Source organism: Malania oleifera, chromosome 3, assembly GCF_029873635.1.
Source record: "Malania oleifera isolate guangnan ecotype guangnan chromosome 3, ASM2987363v1, whole genome shotgun sequence".
NCBI classification, from domain to species: Eukaryota; Viridiplantae; Streptophyta; class Magnoliopsida; order Santalales; family Ximeniaceae; genus Malania; species Malania oleifera.
Window position 1 is genome coordinate 28849795 of NC_080419.1, and position 21732 is coordinate 28871526.

General features: G+C 35.4%; 1 protein-coding gene across 1 annotated transcript; it reads left to right on the top strand.

Annotated features, from left to right (window-relative positions):
- Nucleotides 1-20988: 20988 nt before the first annotated feature.
- On the top strand, nucleotides 20989-21375 carry LOC131151236 (bZIP transcription factor 53-like). Its single transcript, XM_058102489.1, has one exon. The coding sequence runs from the start codon at nucleotides 20989-20991 to the stop codon at nucleotides 21373-21375; it is 387 nt and encodes a 128-aa protein (XP_057958472.1).
- The last annotated feature ends 357 nt before the right edge of the window (nucleotides 21376-21732 follow it).

Sequence of the window (21732 nt, forward strand, 5' to 3'; positions counted from 1 at the left end):
CGCTCGTCTCTCAACCCTTATTTCTCTTATCTCGCTGCTCTCTTTCATCTCTTCCTATTTCAATCTATTTTATGTTTATTTTTGTTCTCTCTTTTGGATTATTGTCAGAAGTTAATTTTTTTTTTCTTTTTGCAGCTCTCACGCACATCTCAAGACGACCGCTAGAGGTAAAGAGAACTCACGTTGCACACCCTATCATTCACGATAGCCACTGAAGGAGACAACACACAACACGCACACACAGCAAAGCACACACTGGAAAGCACACACAGCAAAACACACACTACACACACAACATGCACACACAGCAAAACACACACAGCACACACAACAAAACACATACTGCAAAACACACACATCACACACAGCAAAACACACACTGCACACATACACAGCACACACAGTGAAACACACACTACACACACACTAACTCAAGCACACAGCAGCCCACAAACACACACACTAAACACACATAGTATGTTATTATTGTAATTATCATGTTTATAGTTATTATAATATTCTCAGGTTTTTATATTACTATCATATATTATTATTAATGGGATCTTTAATGTTTTTGTGATATTGAGTTAATTTTTTTTTTTTTTGTTAGTCATAGCATCATATTTATACTTATCTTGAGTTTTGGGTTTTTATTGTTATGATATTTTATTATGTATTATTTACTATTATTATATTGTCATGTTATTATATAGTTTTATTAGGTATGTTAGTATGGTGTTATTATGATATTATATGCTACTATTATAGTATTGCATTGTTATTATATTGTTTTAGTGTTCTTATTATTGTTTGTGTTTTAATACTATTACTAATATTAAATGTGTTTAGTATTTTTTGTATATTTATATTTTGTATTATAGTATTTATTTTTATTATTATTTATTTTCACGTGTGTATATCCCTATGATTTTAATGCTAGGATATCAGCTTTCGGGCTTCACGTACCTTAAGTTCTGAGGGAATATATATAGTACATATATTTTTGTATTATTTATTTATTTATACTGCATGTATATTTGTAAATCCACTAATAGAGGGGTAATTTGAAAGACTTCTTAGATTAACTTAGGGATAATTTCAAATTAATTTGGTACCGTTCGTAAGAACGAGTGCATAGGGGGTGCTCGTACCTTCCCCTCACGTAACTGAACTCCAGACCTTAACTCTGGTAACGTAGACCCATTCTACCCCAAACGAAGTAATAATCATGTGTTCTAACCATACTAAAAGGTTAGTGGTGACTCCAACATTCCTATTATTTTTTTTCGAAAATCTAAAACCTATTTTTCATCTCGCCACCTTGGGGCTCACGCACGCCGGGATGTCGCGATAGCTGTATGACCCCACTTCTACTCTGAGATAAATAACGGGTGCAACTGACCAACCGACCTCTAGTGCTTAGCTTTTACTTACTGGAACGTCAAACACTGCGCTACATACTCGGTGATTTCTTTCTTTATACCACTCCACCAGTACGACTCTCGTAGATCCATGTACATCTTCGTACTATCGGGATGAACTGTATACAAAGATCTGTGAGCTTCCTCTAAAATAGTCTTTCTGATGTCAACATCAGCAAGAATGCATAATCTAGAATGGAACCGCAAAGCTCCATCATCTGCAATATTGAATTCCTCCCCCTGACCACTCAACACTCGGTCCATCACCTCTGCTAATTCTGGGTCTTCTTTCTGAACAACTTTAATTCTTTTCTACAGAGTAGGTTGCACTACTAAACTGGTTATACAAGCCTGAGAACCACTCTTGAATAATTCAATGCCGAGTCTCTCCAAATCCATCGTGATCGGATACTGGATCTCCATAGCTACCAACACTGATTCTCTAAATGTAACGATCTGAAAAATAATGGTTTTTTTAAATAATGAAGAGAGGGGGGGGGGGAGGGAAATGGAAACAGAAACAGAAGGTGGCAGTAGGCTTCATCGACGAACACAGGGAGTTTGTTAACGAGCGCAGAAGGGGACCTCGTCGACGAAACCACGCCTCATTGACGAGAAGATACCGAGAAGGGTTTTTAGGACAGTCTAAAATTCGTCGATGAGGGAGGAGGTTCGTCGGTGAAATTATTAAAGGACCCATCAACGAGGTGATGTGTCTCATTGACGAATCCAACTCTATAAATAGTGAAAAACCTGGATTGTTTATAGAAATTCAGCGCAGGAAACCCTCTCTTTCTCTCTCTACGCCCCTTCTTCCTTCTCTCTTCGATCCTAGCCCCGTTTCATGCCAGATCGATGATTTGAAGCAACCACGATGCTCCTGGCGAAGTTCTTTGCAAGTCTGCCAGAGTTGATCATGGGAGAAGTTGGTTTGGAATTCATCCCAATCTCAGGGTAAGACATTTTATTTGGTATTTGTCTTTCCCTCAGTTATAAGAAATACAATACATGAAGAAATACTGATATTTTGTTTTGGAGGATGTGGTTTTCAAGGTGTTAAGTGGAGAACCCTGTGAGTATAAGACTAGAGTACAGTAAGGACTTTTTAGAGATAAGGTAAGGGAAATATGCTATGCTAGGAATTTTTATAATGTTATCAGAGATTTTACATAAATGAAAATACCAGCTTATTACCCAATTTTACAGAATATGAGTTTTAAATGCTTGTATAGCCTGAGTAAATATTTATGTGATGAAGAACTTACATAGTCTTTACAGTATATCATACTATACTGATTACACAAATATGGATAGTATATTACAGTTTTACTCAGATCAGTATGTTATAATTTCATACAAATCAGTATATCACAAATATTTATCGAGAATAGTATATTATAGTTTTACTCAGATCCGGTATGTTATAATTTTATATAGATCAGTATATCACATATATTTATCCAGAATAGTATATTACAGTTTTACACAGATCAGTATATTACAGCTTTATTTAGAACAATATATACAGTATTGATAGTATGTTATGTTTCCTATTATCATAATATACAGAGTATACAGACAGAGTATATAGACAGAGTATATAGATAGATATACAGAGATAACATCAAGATGTTACAGATATAGAATACAGAGATTACAAAGTTTATAGTACAGAAAGATATCATTATGATAATTTTGGAAACATGATGAAAATAGTAAAAGAGTATATATGTATATATATATATATATATATATAGTATCAGATCCTTGAGGAATGATTACAGACAAATACAGATAAAGAATACAGAACACGGTACCGTTGCTATATACATAATAGAGTGCAACCACATATCTCAGATAGTGTGTGGGGATTGTCAAACTGTGCTCGGAGAGAATGCAGCTCCCCAGTTCATTGGGTTGAGGGGGCCAGTTTGACGAGGTAGCAGCTAGTCCCGCGCCTAGGAGAGTATGCAGTTTGTTCGGGTTAAGATAGTGTAGAGTATATTGACTTATCTGGAGGGCCGACCAGATTAAGTCCTATCCATGGGCCGCACAACCCTGTCATGAGGGGTCAAATCATGACATACAGAGTTCTAGGGATAAAGTATAGTTATGTATATGTATACAGTTTTACAGTATCTTATAAGTATAGTATGATATTAGCCATATGAAAAGTATAAAGTACAGATGACACAATTATATTTTAAATTGTGAAAATGATGGTTATGCTTTACAGATTTACTATTTCATTATAGTTTAGTTGTTATTTTAACAGTATGTAAGTTAATTGCCACACAATAGTAATAGCATATTTCCACTTACTAAGCGTCGACTCACCCCATGACTTTAACATTTTTCAGGTGAGCCAGCTGGGCGAGCTGACCAGGCTCGCTGATAGAGAATTTATTTGATTACCCTGGATTAGAGGGTAAGTTTGTGCAGGGTTTTGTATTTTGAGACAAATATTTTGGAGAGGGATGTATTATATAGTATGGTTTAGAAATACAGATTCTTGGTATTGTATGATGTGTATAGATTACATTTCTGCTGCATAGGTATGATTTATATTCAAATTTACCCCGGTGCCTCCCGAGGCTCGAGTTTCATAGCAGGGAGTATCAGAGTAGTTCATATATATATATATATATATATATATATATATATATATATATATAATGATGTAAATTTTGAGGTTGTTACTCTAGATTTTCTGCTCAACACATCAGTTACCACATTTGCTTTTCCTGGGTGATAACTGATGGTACAATCAAAATCCTTAATTAGCTCCAACCACCTTCTTTGTCTCATATTTAGTTCCCTCTGAGTGAAAAAGTACTTTAAACTCTTGTGGTTGGAAAAGATCTCACACCACTCGCCATACAAGTAATGCCTCCAAATCTTCAATGCGTGTACCATTGTAGCCAATTCAAGATCATGAGTAGGGTAATTCTTTTCATATTCTTTCAACCATCTGGAAGCATACGCCACTACCCTACCATGCTGCATACGCATCACTGTAGATAGTATAACCCTCACCCCCTAATGGGATGATTAGCACCAACGCTGTGACTAGCCTTTGCTTCAACTTTTGAAAACTCTGCTCACAGCTATCGTCCCATTCAAATCTAGCATTCTTCCTAGTCAGTCGTATCAAAGGCCCTGATAAAGCTAGGAATCCCTCAACAAAACGACAGTAATAACCATCTAACCCCAAGAAACTCTTGATCTCCTGGACGTTCCTCGGTCTAGCCCAATTCACTACTGCCTCGATCTTACTAGGATTCACGAAAATTCCATTTCCAGATATAACATGCCCTAAGAACATGATCTTCTCAAGCCAAAACTCACATTTACTGAACTTAGCGTATAACTTCTTTTCTTGTAGCGTCTGCAAAACCTGTCTCAAGTGTGTCTCATGCTCCTTATAGTTCCTCGAATAAACCAGTACATCATCAATAAAAACAACAACAAACTGATCTAAATATGGATGAAAAATCCTATTCATCAAATCCATAAATATAGCAGGAGCATTTGTTAGACCAAATGGCATAACAAGAAACTCGTAATGCTTGTACCTGGTCCTGAAGGCCGTCTTCGAGGCATCTTCTTCTTTCACCCTCACCTGATGGTAGCCGGATCTGAGGTCAATCTTCGAATACACCCGTGTACCCTGGAGTTGGTCAAACAAATCATCTATACGGGGTTGAGAATATTTGTTCTTGATTGTCACTTTATTAATCTCCCGATAATCTACATACATCCTTATAGACCCGTCTTTCTTCTTTACAAATAGAACTGGAGCTCTCCACAATGATACACAAGGTCATAAAAAGCTCTTATCAAGTAAATCTTGTAACTTATTTTTCAATTTTTCCAACTCTGCTGACCCCATTTGGTAAGGTACTGTAGAAATAGGCGTTGTACCTAAAAGTAGATCAATAGGGAAATCTACCTTACGATCAGGTGGCAAGCCTAGTAACTCATTTGAGAAAACATCTGTAAATTCTTTTACTATAGGCGTGCTAGTAAGTTTCAATTCATTCTCTGACATTTCCTTTACAATTGCCACAAACCCTTGACAACCACTCAGCAAAAGTATCCTAGCCTGGATAGCTGAAACTAGCTGAGGCGAGGATTGCACTCGCAACCCTATGAACTTAAATTTTGCTCTTCTTGGGGGTCTGAATATCACTTCTTGTGAATGACAATCTATGCTGGAAAAATTAGCTGCTAGTTAATCCATGCCGAAGGTTACATCGAATCCATGTATATTTAGCACTATCAGATCAGCAGACAGAATTTTCCCTTGAATATCAACTGAACAACCTCGGAACACCCTACTACACCTCACTGTCAACCCAGTCGGTGTAGATACCAATAGTTCAGTATTCAACAACTTTGTTTTTGCCCCCACATAGTCTAATGCACCCTGAAGACACAAACGAGTGTGTGGATCCTAAATCAAACAATGCAATAACTTTAAAAGAAATCATACTAACCATACATGTCACCACATTGCATACCATCTCAACATCACCCGGCGTCAAAGCGAACACTCTGGTTGGAGCCATATTCCTCTACTAACCCCCATGTGGCGCCTGATAACCTCCCCGGTATGGTCTGGTAGCTGGAGCTACATCTGGTGGTGTAGGGCAGTTTCGCACCATATGTCCTGGTTTACCGCAGCGATAGCAGACCACACCACCTGCTCGACACTTTCCCTAGTGTCTCCTACCACAAGTCTGACAGACAGGAGGACCCTGTACTGTCTGAACCTCACGACCTCCAGTCTCCTGCCTCCGCCCTCTACCATGGTTTCCTCTCCTCCACTTATTCTGTCTAGGACCCTGTTGGTAGCCCATAGATGCAGATCTCTTCCTCTGTCCTTGCTCCTCCGCATCTAGATGCTTACCAACCTCTTTCAAGGCTGCTTTATCAACTAACTTAGCAAAATCCTAGATCCGTAGCACCACCACATGCTTGAATATACTCTGCCTCAAGCCTCTCTCAAATTGCCTCGCTTTCTTCACCTCATCAGCGACAATGTACAGAGCAAAACAACAGAGCTCGATGAAACGTGTCGTATACTGTTGGACTAATAACTGTCCCTAGTTCGGACTCAAAAACTCTTCCACTTTGGCCTCCCTAACAGTAGCTAGAAAATATCTATCAAAGAACAATTCCCTAAACTGATCCCAAGTCATGGCTATCGGCGTAGTCTTCTGCTACTCCAGAAGCCTCACAGCAGTCCAACATCTCTCGACCTCTCCTATTAGTTTATAGGTGGTGAAGAGGACCCTCTACTCTTCAATACACTACAACACAACCAAGACTTTCTTAAACTCCTGGATCCAGTTCTCGACGGCTGCAGGATTAGCCCCTCTTAAAAAAGCCAGAGGATTCATCTTTGTAAACTCCTCGATAGTGCATCCATGGCCTGCAGTTGGACCACCCTACTCTCTGGAGTTCCTAGCGATCTCATCCATAACCTGCTGAGCCACACTATGTATTACCGTGTTAGAGTCAGTCCCACCTGCACCTGATGGGCCTGCTCAATCACGACCACTCGCATAGGCACTACCTCGTCCTGGATCCATCCTAAAAAATAAAAAATGCAACTCAGCCATCCTATCCTTATAATTTATCTGCTTAGCCTAGCCTCTTATCTCAACACTCTCATCTTTTCTAACCCTAGTCCTACATTCTAGGAACATAACTCGACAATAGTTTACTATGGTTTTCCTGAAATCGTTACCCTAGGAAAAACACAGAAACCACCACAGAAGTCCTACCTTTAGCCTATAGAAAAAATCTTTAAATCTTTTCCTACACTCTAGTATCGTTTTTACTACATTCTAAAGTCTACAGAACCTAGCAACCTAGGCTCTGATACCAAACTGTAACGACCTGCTTAATTTTCACTTTTTTTTCCTTAATTAATACAAATCAGTACAATAAATCTAGTAAATCATGATCAAACTGAACCCATGGGTACCAAGGATAAAATAGAAACACATAATGGAAGTTTAAGCAGCAGGAAACATAAAATCATAATATCATAAACATAAAATCATCCATCACAATACTAGAGTTACTATGTCCATTACGTTTATATACACATCCCAAAAATAAAGACCTAGGGACATTTCCCACAGAATCCAAGTGTCCCCACCAAAACTTACCCTTTAAAGAGGGGAGATAGATAGTACTATATCAGCGGAGCTTTATCCGCTCTCCTATGAGGGGCTCCTAAAATGTTTATGAAATTCGAGGTGAGACACCTCTCAGTAAGGGAAATAAACTAATACTAGTGTGTGGCAACATGAGCATTTCCGTGATATATATAATCATTTACATAAACATAACCAATAAAATTGTATATCTCATTTTTAGGAAAAACATGTATTATTAAAGCATAGTAGAACATACAGGATTCTTATAGCATAATTCATCTTATATAAATATAATACGAAAACAATCCTAGTAGGTTAGCTGATTGTTGTCATATATTACCCCCACATGATTGCGTTGTGTGGCCCGAAGGTGGGACCTAACAATGGTTGGCCAACCACTGCCAAGTCAAAAGTACAGTCTATAAGTCCGATGGGTCTGCCAGACCTAGTTCGTACACCAGGGGCGCTCACACTTCTTAAAACCACATCGACCATTCAACCTCACACTTCTCCGTACAGCAGCGTTATCACAAATATCATAATGAATCATGAACACATAGCATCGGTACCATGCAAGTGCTAGCCTAAACCAAGCCAACCAGGTTCTGATAACATATAGCGTATAGTGAAACTGTGATACATGGATATTTCATACCATTAATTATTAAATCAATCATATCATTTTGCATATATACGTATATCATGAAAATGATAGGCTCGTACGTTGGTATTTCATATTTTACCATAGTTCGGCCCGTACGCCGGCAAATCATATCCATAGCTTGGCCCGTACGCCGGTAAATCATATACATGGCTCGGCTTGTATGCCGGCAAATCATATCCATAGCTCGACTCATACGTTGGCAAACATATTCATAGCTCTGCCCGTATGCTACCAAATCATATCCATAGCACGGCCTGTACGCTAGTAATACATGTAAAAATTCTCGGCCCGTACGCCGATTTTATTACAAAAATCTATATCATTATTATGTTCCCAGAAAACAATATTTCATTATAAATTGCACTTATGCCACACGAAATAGGTTTTATATATATATAAACATATAATCTTTTATAACAGTATTTCCCAAACATAGAGCATATATAAATATATTTATTTTCCTAAAATCAGATGTTGTAATAACATACATATATTTTCATAAAATAACTAGTTTTAGTTTATCCCCTTACCTGATGCTTGAAAAGCCCCTAAAATAAGCAGTCCCGCACCCACAAGTTTTCTCGATCAACACCTTGAAAATGACATTTCCCATGACTAAACTTCAGTATTTCTACGTGTACTATGCTTTCTACAACTGTTAAGAAGTCAAATATTGAGTAGAAAGCCTTACCCTGAATTTGGGATGAATTCCGAACTCAACCCACTGACGATCCACTCCAGCAAATGTGCAGAGAACTTCCCCAAAAGTGTCGTGGTTGCTTCGGATTATCAATCCGGTGGCATACGAACTCATAAATTGAAATAGAAGGAAGAGAATCAAAAAGGAGAGAGAAAATGAGAGTTGTGCATGAGTTTTCGGCCAAAAATGAAGATTTGGCCTATTTATACACTGCCCTTCGTCGACGAGCCACGTCACCTCATCGACGAGGTCAATAGGCAATTTATCAATGAACCCTTCACTCGTCGATGAAATTCAGAGATGCCCAAAACCCCCCTTTCGGTATTTTCTTGTCAACAAAGTACACCCTTGTCGATGAACCCATACTGCCACGTCATCAATGAACGCTTACGAAGACCTGCTTGCCCCCTTTTAATTTTTTTTATCTTCCTTTTATTATTTAAATATTATAAATTCTCTGGGTCACTACAATCTTGCTTGCACACAGAACTAATTTAAAATAGATATGCAGCACACATGTATGTATGCACACACTGATAACTTAATCATTGTACGTACACGTTTTCAATATTGAATGAGATATGACCTGTGATGAATTGGCGTAATTTTTTAAATTAGAGAAAAATATTTTAAAACCCAATTAACCCCCCCCCCCCCTCTTGGGATCACACCAATTCCAACAAATGACATTTATTCGAATTAACAAGATAACCATAATATGTGCATAACATTAGCTTATTCATACTTTAGTGAGATTACAATAATATCATAATTAAATAACTTACCAACATGAGTCATGGCGGTAAATATCAATAAGGTGACATATTCCCTTCCATGTACTACAATGTGAGCAAATTACTTAATTATAACCCATAATAGGAAGTAACCATAATGTCCCTGTAATGTCTTTGTGAAAGACCATTCTTGTTAAATAATCCATCTCCATAGTTATGTAATTAATGGTAAACAAGAATAATGTTCAGAACACCATTAGTGATATAATTATACATGCTATAGAACAAAACATAAAGATCCACTATCATACATTATAGATTGCAACAAAGATCCATGTGATCAGCACATTCCTTAAATGCCTTTGGTGCCAATCCCTTAGTTAAAGGATCTACTATTATGAGCTCAGTCCTAATATGTTTTGTAAGCATTGTCTGTTTCCAAACTTCCTCTTTAACGGCCAAATATTTGAGCTCCATATGCTTAGTGCCATTAGAATATTTGTCGTTTTTCGAGAAAAAAACTGTTGCGAAGTTATCACAATATATTCTTAGTGGCCTGGCAATACTGTTGACATTCCAAGTCTCGAGATAAAATTCTACAACCATAAACCATGAACTTTGGCCTCAAAGCATGCCACAAATTCAGCTTCCGTAGTAGAAGCTGCTATGATAGTATATTTAGCACTTTTCCACGATATTGCTCCTCCAGCTAATAGGAACAAGTAACCAAAAGTTGACTTTCAACTATCAACAGAACCAGCAAAATCTGAGTCTGAGTAACCAATCACCTCCAACTGATCAAATTTTCAATACGTGAGCATATAGTATCTTGTTCCTTTCAAATATCTTAAAACCTTCTTTGCAGCTTTCCAATGCTCCATCCCGGAATTACTTTGGTATCTCCCAAGCATTCCAACTCCAAAACTAATGTCTGGTCTTGTACAGGTTTGAGCATACATCAAGCTTCCAACAACAAATGCATAAGGAATATTTTCCATTCTTTTCTTTTCTTTTCTAATGCATTTTGTGGACAACCCTTTTCACTGGACTTGTTCACTTTATAAATAGGAGCAAGAGTGGTTGCACATTCATCTATATGAAATTTTTCTAGAACTTTATTGATATATCCCTTCTGAGACAACCCTAACACTCTACATGATCTATTATGAAATATTTTAATTCCTATCATGTAAGTTGCCTCACCCATAACTTTCATTTCAAAGTTCATAGAAAGAAATCTCTTGGTGTCATTCAGTAAACTGAGATCATTATTGGCAAGCAATATATCGTCAACATATAGAATCAAGAAGATAAACTTGCTCCCACTGACCTTTAGATATATACACCGATCAACGGTATTTTCCTTAAATCCAAAGGATGTGATGGTATCATGAAATCTAAAATATCATTGCCTAGAAGTTTGTTTAAGTCCATAATTTGACTTCTTTAATTTGCAAACTATATGCTCCTTTCTTTTAATCATTAAACCTTTAGGAAGATCCATATACACGTCTTCACCTAAATTTCCATTCAAAAATACATTTTTCACATCCATTTGGTGCAACTCTAAATCAAAATGAGTCACCAAAGCCATTATGATTCTAAGAGAGTCCTTTTTAGATATAGGAGAGAACGTCTCTTTGTAATCAACACCTTCCTTTTGAGTGAAACCCTTTGCTGAAAGTCTAGATTTATATCGTTCAATATTACCATTACAGTCATGTTTGGTCTTAAAGACTCACTTACACCCAAATGTTTAAAAACCTTTAGGCAAATCAACGATGTCTCAGATTTTATCTTGCTCCATTTATTTCAACTCATCATTTATAGCATTGATCCACTTTTCAGAATCATTACTTTCAATGGTTAGTGAAATGAAACCAGATCTCTACTTGTCCCTAAATTATAATCAGATTCTTGTAGATATACCAAATAATCATTTGAAATAACCGATTTCCTTTCTCTTTGAGATCTCCTTAATGCTATTTCTTGTAATTGTTCTGTAACTGGTTCATTAGTGCATTCTCATTATGGAGTGACTAATCACTAGATTGTTGTTCAATGTTATCATACTATTCGATAACTAGAGAAACAACAATTTCTGTTGATGTTTTGGGCATCAAGATAGGCACTCAAACTTCTTTAATGACCACATTACATGATACATCACTCCCACTAATTTCACCATTCTCAAGGAATCTGGCATTTCCGATTTCAACAATTCTCGTACTATGGTTAGGACAATAAAACCTAAACCCTTTGGACTTCTCTGAGTAACCAATAAAGTACCCGCTTACAGTTCTAGAGTCCAATTTATTTTCATGTGGATTATAGATCTTAACTTGTGTTGGACAACCTCAAATATGAAAGTGTCTTAAACTCGATTTCCTTCCCATCCACAGTTCAAAAGGAGTCTTTTGAACAACCTTACTTGGAACCCGGTTAAGCAAATAAACGGCTGTCTTAAGAGCCTCCATTCAAAATGAAATGGGTACCGAGGAGTTACTTAACATACTCCTAACTATTTCCATAAGAGTATGATTACGCCTTTCAGATGATTATGCCTTTCAGCCACACCATTCTGCTGAGGCGTACCAAACATTTATGTATTGTGCACAAATACCATGCTCTTCTAAGAATTTAGCAAATGGTCCTAGACATTGTCTAATTCCATCATACCTACCATAATACTCACCACCTCTATCAGAACTAATGATTTTCACCTTTCTATCCAATTGTCGTTCAACTTCAGCAATATATGTTTTTAAAACATCTATTGCTTGAGACTTTTCATGCAACAAATAGATATAACCATAATGTGGAAAATCATCAATAAAGGTGATAAAATACTTTTCTTCACCAAAAGACAGTAAGTCAAAAGGTCCACATACATCAGTATGAACAATCTCCAAAAGATTTCCACTCCCCGTGGCCCCTTTCTTTGTATGTTTGATGTGCTTTCCTTTAATGTAATCAACACATACATCGAAATTAGTAAAATCAAGGTTTGTAAGAATCTAATCTTTTACTAATCTCTACATTCTCTCTCTGGATATATGACCCAGTCTTTTATGCCACAAAAAACTAGGAGTTTTTGTTAACTTTGTTACGTTTAGTTCCAACATTATGATACATGATACAGGGTGAGGAGTGTTTCATAAATTTTTTTATTAAGATTAAATTTATATAAGCCCTCAGATAAAACACCAGAACCAACACATAAGCCATTTTTCAACAAACGGAAGCCTTTATGTTCAAAATATAAACCATAAACATCATTATCTAGTATTGACATGGAAATTAAATTCTTAGAAATAGTTGGAACATAGAAAGTATCAAACAAGTCTAAACAATGACCTAACTCTAAAAACAAATGAAAAGTTCCAACACCAACTACTGGTTCTTGATTTCCATTTCCCAAGACAATAAAATGCTTATTTTCCTTTATGTTCTAGATTGAAATTAAGGTATCCCTGCATTGAATTTGAAACATAAATAGTAGAACCAAAGTCAATCCACCATGTATTAGAAGAAACTAGTGTCATATTTGATTTGAAACATACATAAGCTAATAGCTTACCATTCATTTTGAACCAAGCTCTCCGTTTCAGGCAATTTTTCTTTAAATGCCCATAGGCATGACAGAAATAGCATTTCGGTCCATTATGTTCCTTCTTCCGAGCGTCATTGCCATGAGAAGGTCTTGCAAACTTCAATGGATCTTTCTTGAAACTCTTTTTTGGTTTCTTTCCTTTGCTTCCAAATGCATGACTCATGACATTAATTGAATGTTGTCCTTGTTGCTTAAGCCTTGCCTCTTCTTGAGTTAACATACTTGCCAATTCATTTACATTCTACTTTTCTTTAATAGTGTTATAGTAAATTTGAAATGGCCCATACTAAGGAGGCAAAGAATTCATAATAAACCGAACAAGGAAGCTCTCATCAACATTCATGCCCAGTGAGTTAAGTCTAACAGCTAGATTAGTCATATCAAGGACATGTTCGTTCATTCCTTGGCTACCATCAAACTTCATGGTGGTAAGTTTAGCCATTAATCTCCATGCAAGGGACTTGTCAGCTGAACGAAATCGATCTTCCACAGCCTTAAGATATTCCTTCGCATTTTCAAGTTGGGGAAGTGTTGATTTAATATTATTTTCTATACACATCCGCATGAACGTAATACTTATTCGAATTCAACCTTTCCCATGACCTATACAAAGCTCGTTGCTTCGAACTGCTTGTTTCAGTAATAGCAGCAAGTTTATCTATTCGCAGAGCTAAGTCTAGGTCCAAAACACTAAGGTGAAACTGAATTTGTTCATTCCAGTCAAAAAAATTTGTCCTATTAAAGATCAGAAAAGAAGAAGCTAGCAAAGGTAGTGAAACAGGAATAGACACTGCGATAAAATGATCACAACATTAATGCTTTGAGTAAAACACTTTCATTAGTAAATTGCATTCATTCTTTGAATTAACTTATGCAATATACTAACATTTACATTTACTAGTGATTTTCACTTAACCAAACATAATTGATAACCCTTTAAAGTTCAATTGGTCTGTCACCTTTGGGCGTCCATCTCAATCTCACTACCATTATTTTAATTATCCTGACTAATTTAATGATTACTTGAAAGTCGGTGCACCTTTGGGTCAACCATAATAATCAAATAACCATTCTATAATAATTTTTTGCAAAATCATATTTCAATTCAATGTTTATAACTTTTTTTAGTAAGATCACTTTGGTGACAACATGCTAACCATAAAATAAACATTGATTGATACCTTACTTAGCAAAAATTGTCCAAGCTCACTGCAGATAAATAAAATCCCAAAATAAGATTTTCATCATGAAAGATATATAAAATTCGGCCCATAACACTTCAGCCCTTACATGCATAAATACATTTATTAACCCAACGTAAGTGAGTCCATACTAAATTCAAACAATAAAACATGCATAATGAAATATTCCCTCATTGCTATAATGTCATTTGCTGAGGTGGCATTGATGACATGACAGTGGGCCCAGTGATGATTATGCTAAATTATACTAGGTAAGTTCCCAGGTAAGAGGGGGTCACAATGGACCGCTTAAGTTCCACTTTCCTAGATAAAATTTTTTCCTTAGATACGTAATTTGCATAATAAATATATATCACTACAGAGGTTATGACAATTTTGGAATCATGATATAACAATCCAATAAATCCAACGACTATATGCCTCCATCAATATTTCATTAAATCCGACAAACAACATAGGAATTTTACGAAATCAAACTAATAAACATCATGAATGCTAAACATTACATAATTAAAAAAAATCAATTTCTATATCAAAGGAAAAACATGATAATTTCAACCTTGGCTCTGATACCACATGTAAGAATTTATTCTGTTATTTTCCTGAAATTCTAGGATGTTTAATTATCATGATCTTCACATATATTTCTTTTATGCTGAAAACTAAAGAATCCATAAATAAACATACGTGGATCAGTCATGATGTAAACTAGTCTTTAAAAAGACTTGTAGGAATCATTTCTCTCGCCTAGCTTTCTATCTCTATTCTTTACCAGATCATATGGGTAAACTAATGAGAGAAAGATTGGTGGCAAGAGGACGGTATCCAACCCTATATATATAGTCATTATCCCACTCACCATAAAAGTAGGCATTAATAGGAAAAAACCCTTCCACTTCCCCATTAATACTAACAACATTTTGAAAACCAAAAGCTACCTTAATCCATTAATCCAAAATGTTCATTGGCCTTCCATTTCATGTGGGTCATAATTCTACAAGGGACGACAACGAAGACCTCCTGGATGGGCTGCACAGGTATGTGGACTTGGTGGGCACCAAACTAGCCCTGGCATTCTTGACGCCATCATTCACAGAACTACTAAAGGCCTTTTCAACTAGCTCCTCGACGTCCATCCCTAGGGCCGATGTCAGAACCAGTCCCCGCCGACCTCGGCTTAGGCTGGTGTTAATCCCGACAAGGTCATGTAGGGAAAAAGCTAGTGCCTTCTGGAATGGCTCCTCAAGCAAACTAAAAACACTTCCTACCGTATAGGCAGTGATAAGACAATTTCAAATGTCGGCAACCCTAACTTGGGCAGTGGCAGTCGCAACGGATCGAACTTAGGCAATTTCACGTTCCACAAGACCACCACTCGCTGCATATGCCCACGCGCTCCTTGTTTCTTTATCTACATATCATAGTATATGCATGTCAATGGACGGATGATGCTTAAGTACTTCGTACTGTGAAGGATAGCATAGCATCGGTCCTTAAATAAAAAGGTCGTGTTAAGTTTGTTATTTGCTTATTGTGACTAAATAAGAGTGCGATGTCATGTTATTTGTCCTTAGTTAAATATATAAACATTGAAATTATTTATTATGGTCGTCCCATGATTTTATTAGTAGCATTAAAAAATATGGCCGTTGTTAAAAATATTTTTTTGATTCGACTAACAAAAAGTAGCGACAAAAGAATGAAAAATTACTAGATGCATTATATGCATATACCGGATCTAATATGATTTCACCATATATTAAAAAAAAATCACCTAATTTAGTCAAAATGTAAATACATGAGAAAATCATATAAGATCCGATGTACACATTTGGTGTACCTAATATTTTCTTTAGTTCACAGAATGAAATTAGGTATGAGTAGAATGAAATAAAAAATTGAATAAACAAAATGAACATATCAAGTGACCCATTTGATTTGATTTCGCCTATTTCATTCCATTTCATTCTTGATTGCAAAATAGGGGCGAAAAATTTAACCAAAATTCAAATTGCATCTATTGCAAAATTCCTGACTTTCAAAGTTCTAATACGATGTTAGATTACCATTTTACCTGAAAACTTAAACTATTATGTTGACTCTACGAGTCTAATCTGGTTTTGATAATGACAAATCACTTGATATTTGATCGGTGCATTAAGTTTGTGAACGGGAACTACATTAAGCATGCACTGAAGGATAACGAGTCATGGGAGTCACAAAGTAAAGCTAACATATCTTGGCAAGCTCTATGGAACTCAAAGAGTACAAGAATCAAGATGCAAGCGGCAAAGTTCAAGAACATCTTGGGAATGAGTATCTAGAACTCATGTACTTATATTTTCATATGATTTAATTTGAGATTGAACATAACTTAAAATGATTTTAGGATTCATGCATTTCATGTATATCAGTAGGAAACTTTCATGGACTTAGAAATGTTTTTAAAATCATGGAAAACATGTTTTATGAAAGACCCAAGAAAAAGAGCAAAACATATTTTTAAATTAGAAAAAAAAAATTAAGAAAAAAGGAACTTCAGTAGCCTGAACTCACCCTCAGTAGCCTGAAGAATTTCTTCAGGAGCCTGAAGATTAAGTTTGGTAGTTTGAAGAATTAATGGGAAAACACTGCAAGTTGGTCGAGGTGCTCGGTCGCCTAACCCTAGAACCTCAGGCGCCTGAACCACTTCAGGAGCTTGGACTTCCCTCTTCAAGTGTCTGACCCTACAGTTCAACTTGATTTTTTCAAAGGCTTAAGGACTTCGGTCGCCTGGGCTTTCACCCTCAGGCGCCTGAACCTGCTGGAAACTTAAAAACTTGATTTTTATTAAAAGAATTCGCGAGCAATTTCTTTGATCCAATGGTTGAGATCAATCCTAATGGTAAGACACTATATATACTAAATATCTAAACCCTAGAACGAAGCTAAGACACACAACAAGAGAAGAACATACCTTATTGCAAGAATATAGAAAAACTTGAGCTGATTGCTTACACTTCATACTACATTCATCTTCTTTGGGCAAATCTACTCCAAAAATCAAAGGGCATCCATTCATTCAACTGTATTTCAATCTAGTATTGAGGTTTGATCATTTAAGTTATTATTTTTCAAGAACTTCTCATCTCATTACTTTTCCTTGATCATTATTAGAAAAGTTTGATCTTGAGTGTGCACAAACATATAAAAATTGTTTTTGAAAAGATCATTACTTGAGAAAGTTGTTTAGCAATTGGTTGATTGGTTTTTGATTCAATAGTATATAAATAAATAATATATATATATATATATATTTTATAGATCTTATTATTGAAAAATCTATTTTGAATAAAAGGTTGATCTTGAAAGTGCCTATACATATACATACTTATTTTAAACAAGAACATTACTTGATTAAGGTTATGTGACTGATTGAAAGGTTTGATTCAAGTATGTATTAAGTTAAAAGATTCATATTTTAGATATATTAAAACACTTGAAAATATATCCTTAGTATTCATATATATCTATTTTATTAAGGGATATTTTGTTTGGAAAATCTAATACTCAGTATTTTGATCTTTGAATTACATATCATATATATTTACATATTACAAAGATCGGGTTGTGATTCAATATTTTGAAAGAAAGCTTTTACATATATATTGACAAAATATTCAAGATAAGGCTTTAAACAAGTTCACAATAGACATATTTGTGCATCTTTACAAAGTGAACTAGAACCCTAATGTACTCCAAAGCATTTTAAATATATTTTTACTTGGGAGTTGTGGTTAAAGAGGGATTTGTATGTTGAAGCATATCATACATAAAACAATTGTATCGTTTTCATACATTCATGAGTTTCAAGTGTAATCATATGTTAATGTGTTAGGAAATTGAATTGTACTCACAAATTTTTGTTAGAAGTATTGTTTTGAGTGTTATTTTTCAGATTCTATTGTATACGCGGTTTGGTGTGTGAACCGGTGTGTGATGAGAGAGCTGTATCTCTTGTAAGCAGTGGAATAGAAGAGAGTTGTACCTCTTGTAAGCAGCGGATTGTAAGGGAAGCTCCGCCCCAATTTAAGGAGCAGGAATTTAGTAAAATGCTTGAGTGGTTGCTCAAGGCGAGGACATAGGCTAAGTTGGCTGAACCTCGTAAAACCGTGTTTATCTTCTCTCTTCCTTTTACTATTTACTTTCAGCACTACATTTAAATTGTCTATTTTGCATACATAGGTTGGATAACATTGCACATTAACAACTGAGTAACAAGAATTCATTAGTGAATACATAAGAAGTGTTCAAGTGGTAAATAAGTGACAAAAATTTTTAAATACCCAATTCATCCCCCCTCTTGGGATTACACCTAATTCAACATATTAGGTTGTAAATCAACAATGTATATCAAACTTTAACATTAAGCCTAGGCACTCAAACTGTCGAATAAAACATTGAGCATTCCAAACATTCAAGTCCAAGCTTCCAAGTTCTAGCCCTATTTATCTACTGTTCGCACAATATAAGAAGTCCACCAAACTACACGCCATAAACTATAAATAGTTAAAAAGTATTTTAGCCTTTTAGGCTTTTAGATTATGCACCACAAATGGAAATTAAATTGTTTCTTCAAACATAGAAACAAAAGCCTGGAGGTCTGCTATCCAATACTCCACGCGGCCCATCATGAATGGATCTGTCATCCATGCCTCCGTACAGTTCCAAATTTCAATAGAAACCAAACTCAAAATCAACAATGATAAAATCATAGCATATAATTACATAATTAACATAACTAAATTTCTTGTATCTTGGTTTTATCATTTTAAAATATTATACGTCAACAACCACAGCCAACCTTTGACAATTCCAAAATATGATAAAGAAACACTTATAATAAGTTAATAATAAGTTAAAATGACATTTTTCTAGTTTTATCAGGTCCTTAGAGTCTTTTTTGGCTTGTATTGGACTAAATGAACATTACACCCAATCTAGTGTATATAGAAAAAAAACTTGTACAATTTTAGGAGTCAAAGAACTCAAAAATGCTTCGAGAACATGTCCTCCACTATTAAAAAAAGACTCGAAGCAATTATAAAGATAGGTACCGCCAAGATAATAGAAGCCATATTTAAGAGGATAGGCGAAATCGAAATCATATATAAATGATTTGTCAAATCATAGTTTTATTTATTGATTTTGTATATATTTTGTTTTCTTTCTTACTTTTCTTGATACCAAACACGAAAATGAGGATTCTTTCATATTTTTCTTTCTTTTCCTTAAAATTTTTTAAGTTTCAAACATGACCTAAAAAAGACTTTAATTTTTTATATTATTTAATAAAGAAGGAAAATGTAAGAGAAAATAAGTTTTCTCCTTATTTCCTTTTCTTTCCCTTTTTTCACCTAAAATTTTTTATCCAAACAAACCCATAAGATTTTTCACGATTAACAAAATTGTTAAAATAATTTTATTATCATTCTTAAAAGTTCAAGAAATAATTGTAACATAACAAATAAAGGCTATAAAATTTTTTTCTAATATTTATCTACTCATAACTATCGTAATACTTATTTACCTTAATCACATGTCTATTCACAAAAAAAGGAAAGGAGGTTTTTGATTATGTAGTAAATTAGTCAGATTATTTTTTGATAAATAATATTATATAAAAAAATAAAGAAATAAAATTTATTCAGAAAAATATTTTATTTAGAAATAATATTGTTTCTTAAAAATAATAATATTAATATTTCCTCTTATAGTTCCCTCATGTACCACAAAGCCTATGAAGGAAAGGAAAAGAGAATTTATCTTACGTACTAAATTTGTCAGATTACTTTTTGATGAAAAAATATTATTTAGAAAAAATAGTAAAGGGTAATAAAAAATGTTTGTTTACATAAATTTAAATTATTATAATTTAAAATTGAATATATTTAAATTCACACAATTTAATGTGAGTTTCCTTCCGGCAGATTAAAACAACTCCTACAAATTAGGAGAGAAAAAAAAAAATCAATTCATCTCTGAGTTTCCTTCCGGCAGATTAAAACAACTCCTACAAATTAGGAGAAATCTGAATAATTAAGCGAATTAATTATTCACTTTCCTACTGTGAATTAATCCGAACTTATCTTCATTCTTTGATTTAATGATTTCTGATACACATCCTCTGAAATTCCAACTCGGCGAATCGCTCAGGATTATGGACTTTCCATTCTTTAATTTATTTTACCTACATCCTCTGCTTTCAACTTCTATAAATCGACAACCCCTGCGCCGCCGCTCCGTAAAGTAATTCAATCGCCGTTCTTCGCGTTTCATTACTCTGTTCTTCAATCCTTCTTCCCCAATTCGCATTGTTAATCGGCTTTTGGGTTGTTGAATTATACCTCTTTTCTTCTGTTCATCATCTTAATTTTCCAGTCATTCAAATTAGATTCTGAAAATTGTTTTGCACTCATCACAAATCAATCAATCGAGATCGATGAATCAAGTTAGCGCCTCTGAGATGAATCCTGACAATGCGTCCGCGGACGAGAAGCAGAGGAAGAGAATGGTATCGAACAGGGAGTCGGCGAGGCGGTCGAGGATGCGAAAGCAGATGCACCTCAACAATTTGACGAACCAGAAGACCGTGCTGGAGATTTCCAACGCCAAGCTGGTTTCCAACATTAACAACGCCGCCGCGGGGATCGCGGCGGTGGAGGCGGAGAACAGAGCATTGCGGATGGAAAAGATAAGACTGGGGCATCATCTCCAATTCTCCAGCACTCCTCCTGCGGTTTATACGTGGCGGCAGCCGCAGCAGCAGCTTCCTGAGCAACCGTTGGGCTTTGCTGAGATTGGAGAGATGAACCCGTGGAATGTTTGAGTTGTGAATCGATTAATAAGGTCTTGTTCTTCCTAGCTAGTTGATTTTAGTTTTAAGTTTCTGGGTTTAGGTATACACTATGGCAATCCCCTGTTTATGTAAGTTTTAATTGTTTCTAGGGTTTATGAACATATGGGTTTAAGCTATACATAGCTTATTCAGTTATCAGTTGTTAGTTTGCTACTTTGTTCCAGGTTAATATGATAATTTAATGAATTCTTTTTACTTCCATTGAATGTTGTGATGGTTGCACTGATATTAATTGATACGTAACATGCATGCGTTTCAATATGTTAGATGATACGAGATAGTGATGGTTGCACTGAAATTAATTGATACGTAGCATGCATGCATTTC

Excerpts from the sequence above, each read along its gene's own strand:
- LOC131151236 (XM_058102489.1), top strand. The coding sequence starts at position 20,989 with ATGAATCAAGTTAGCGCCTCTGAGATGAATCCTGACAATGCGTCCGCG.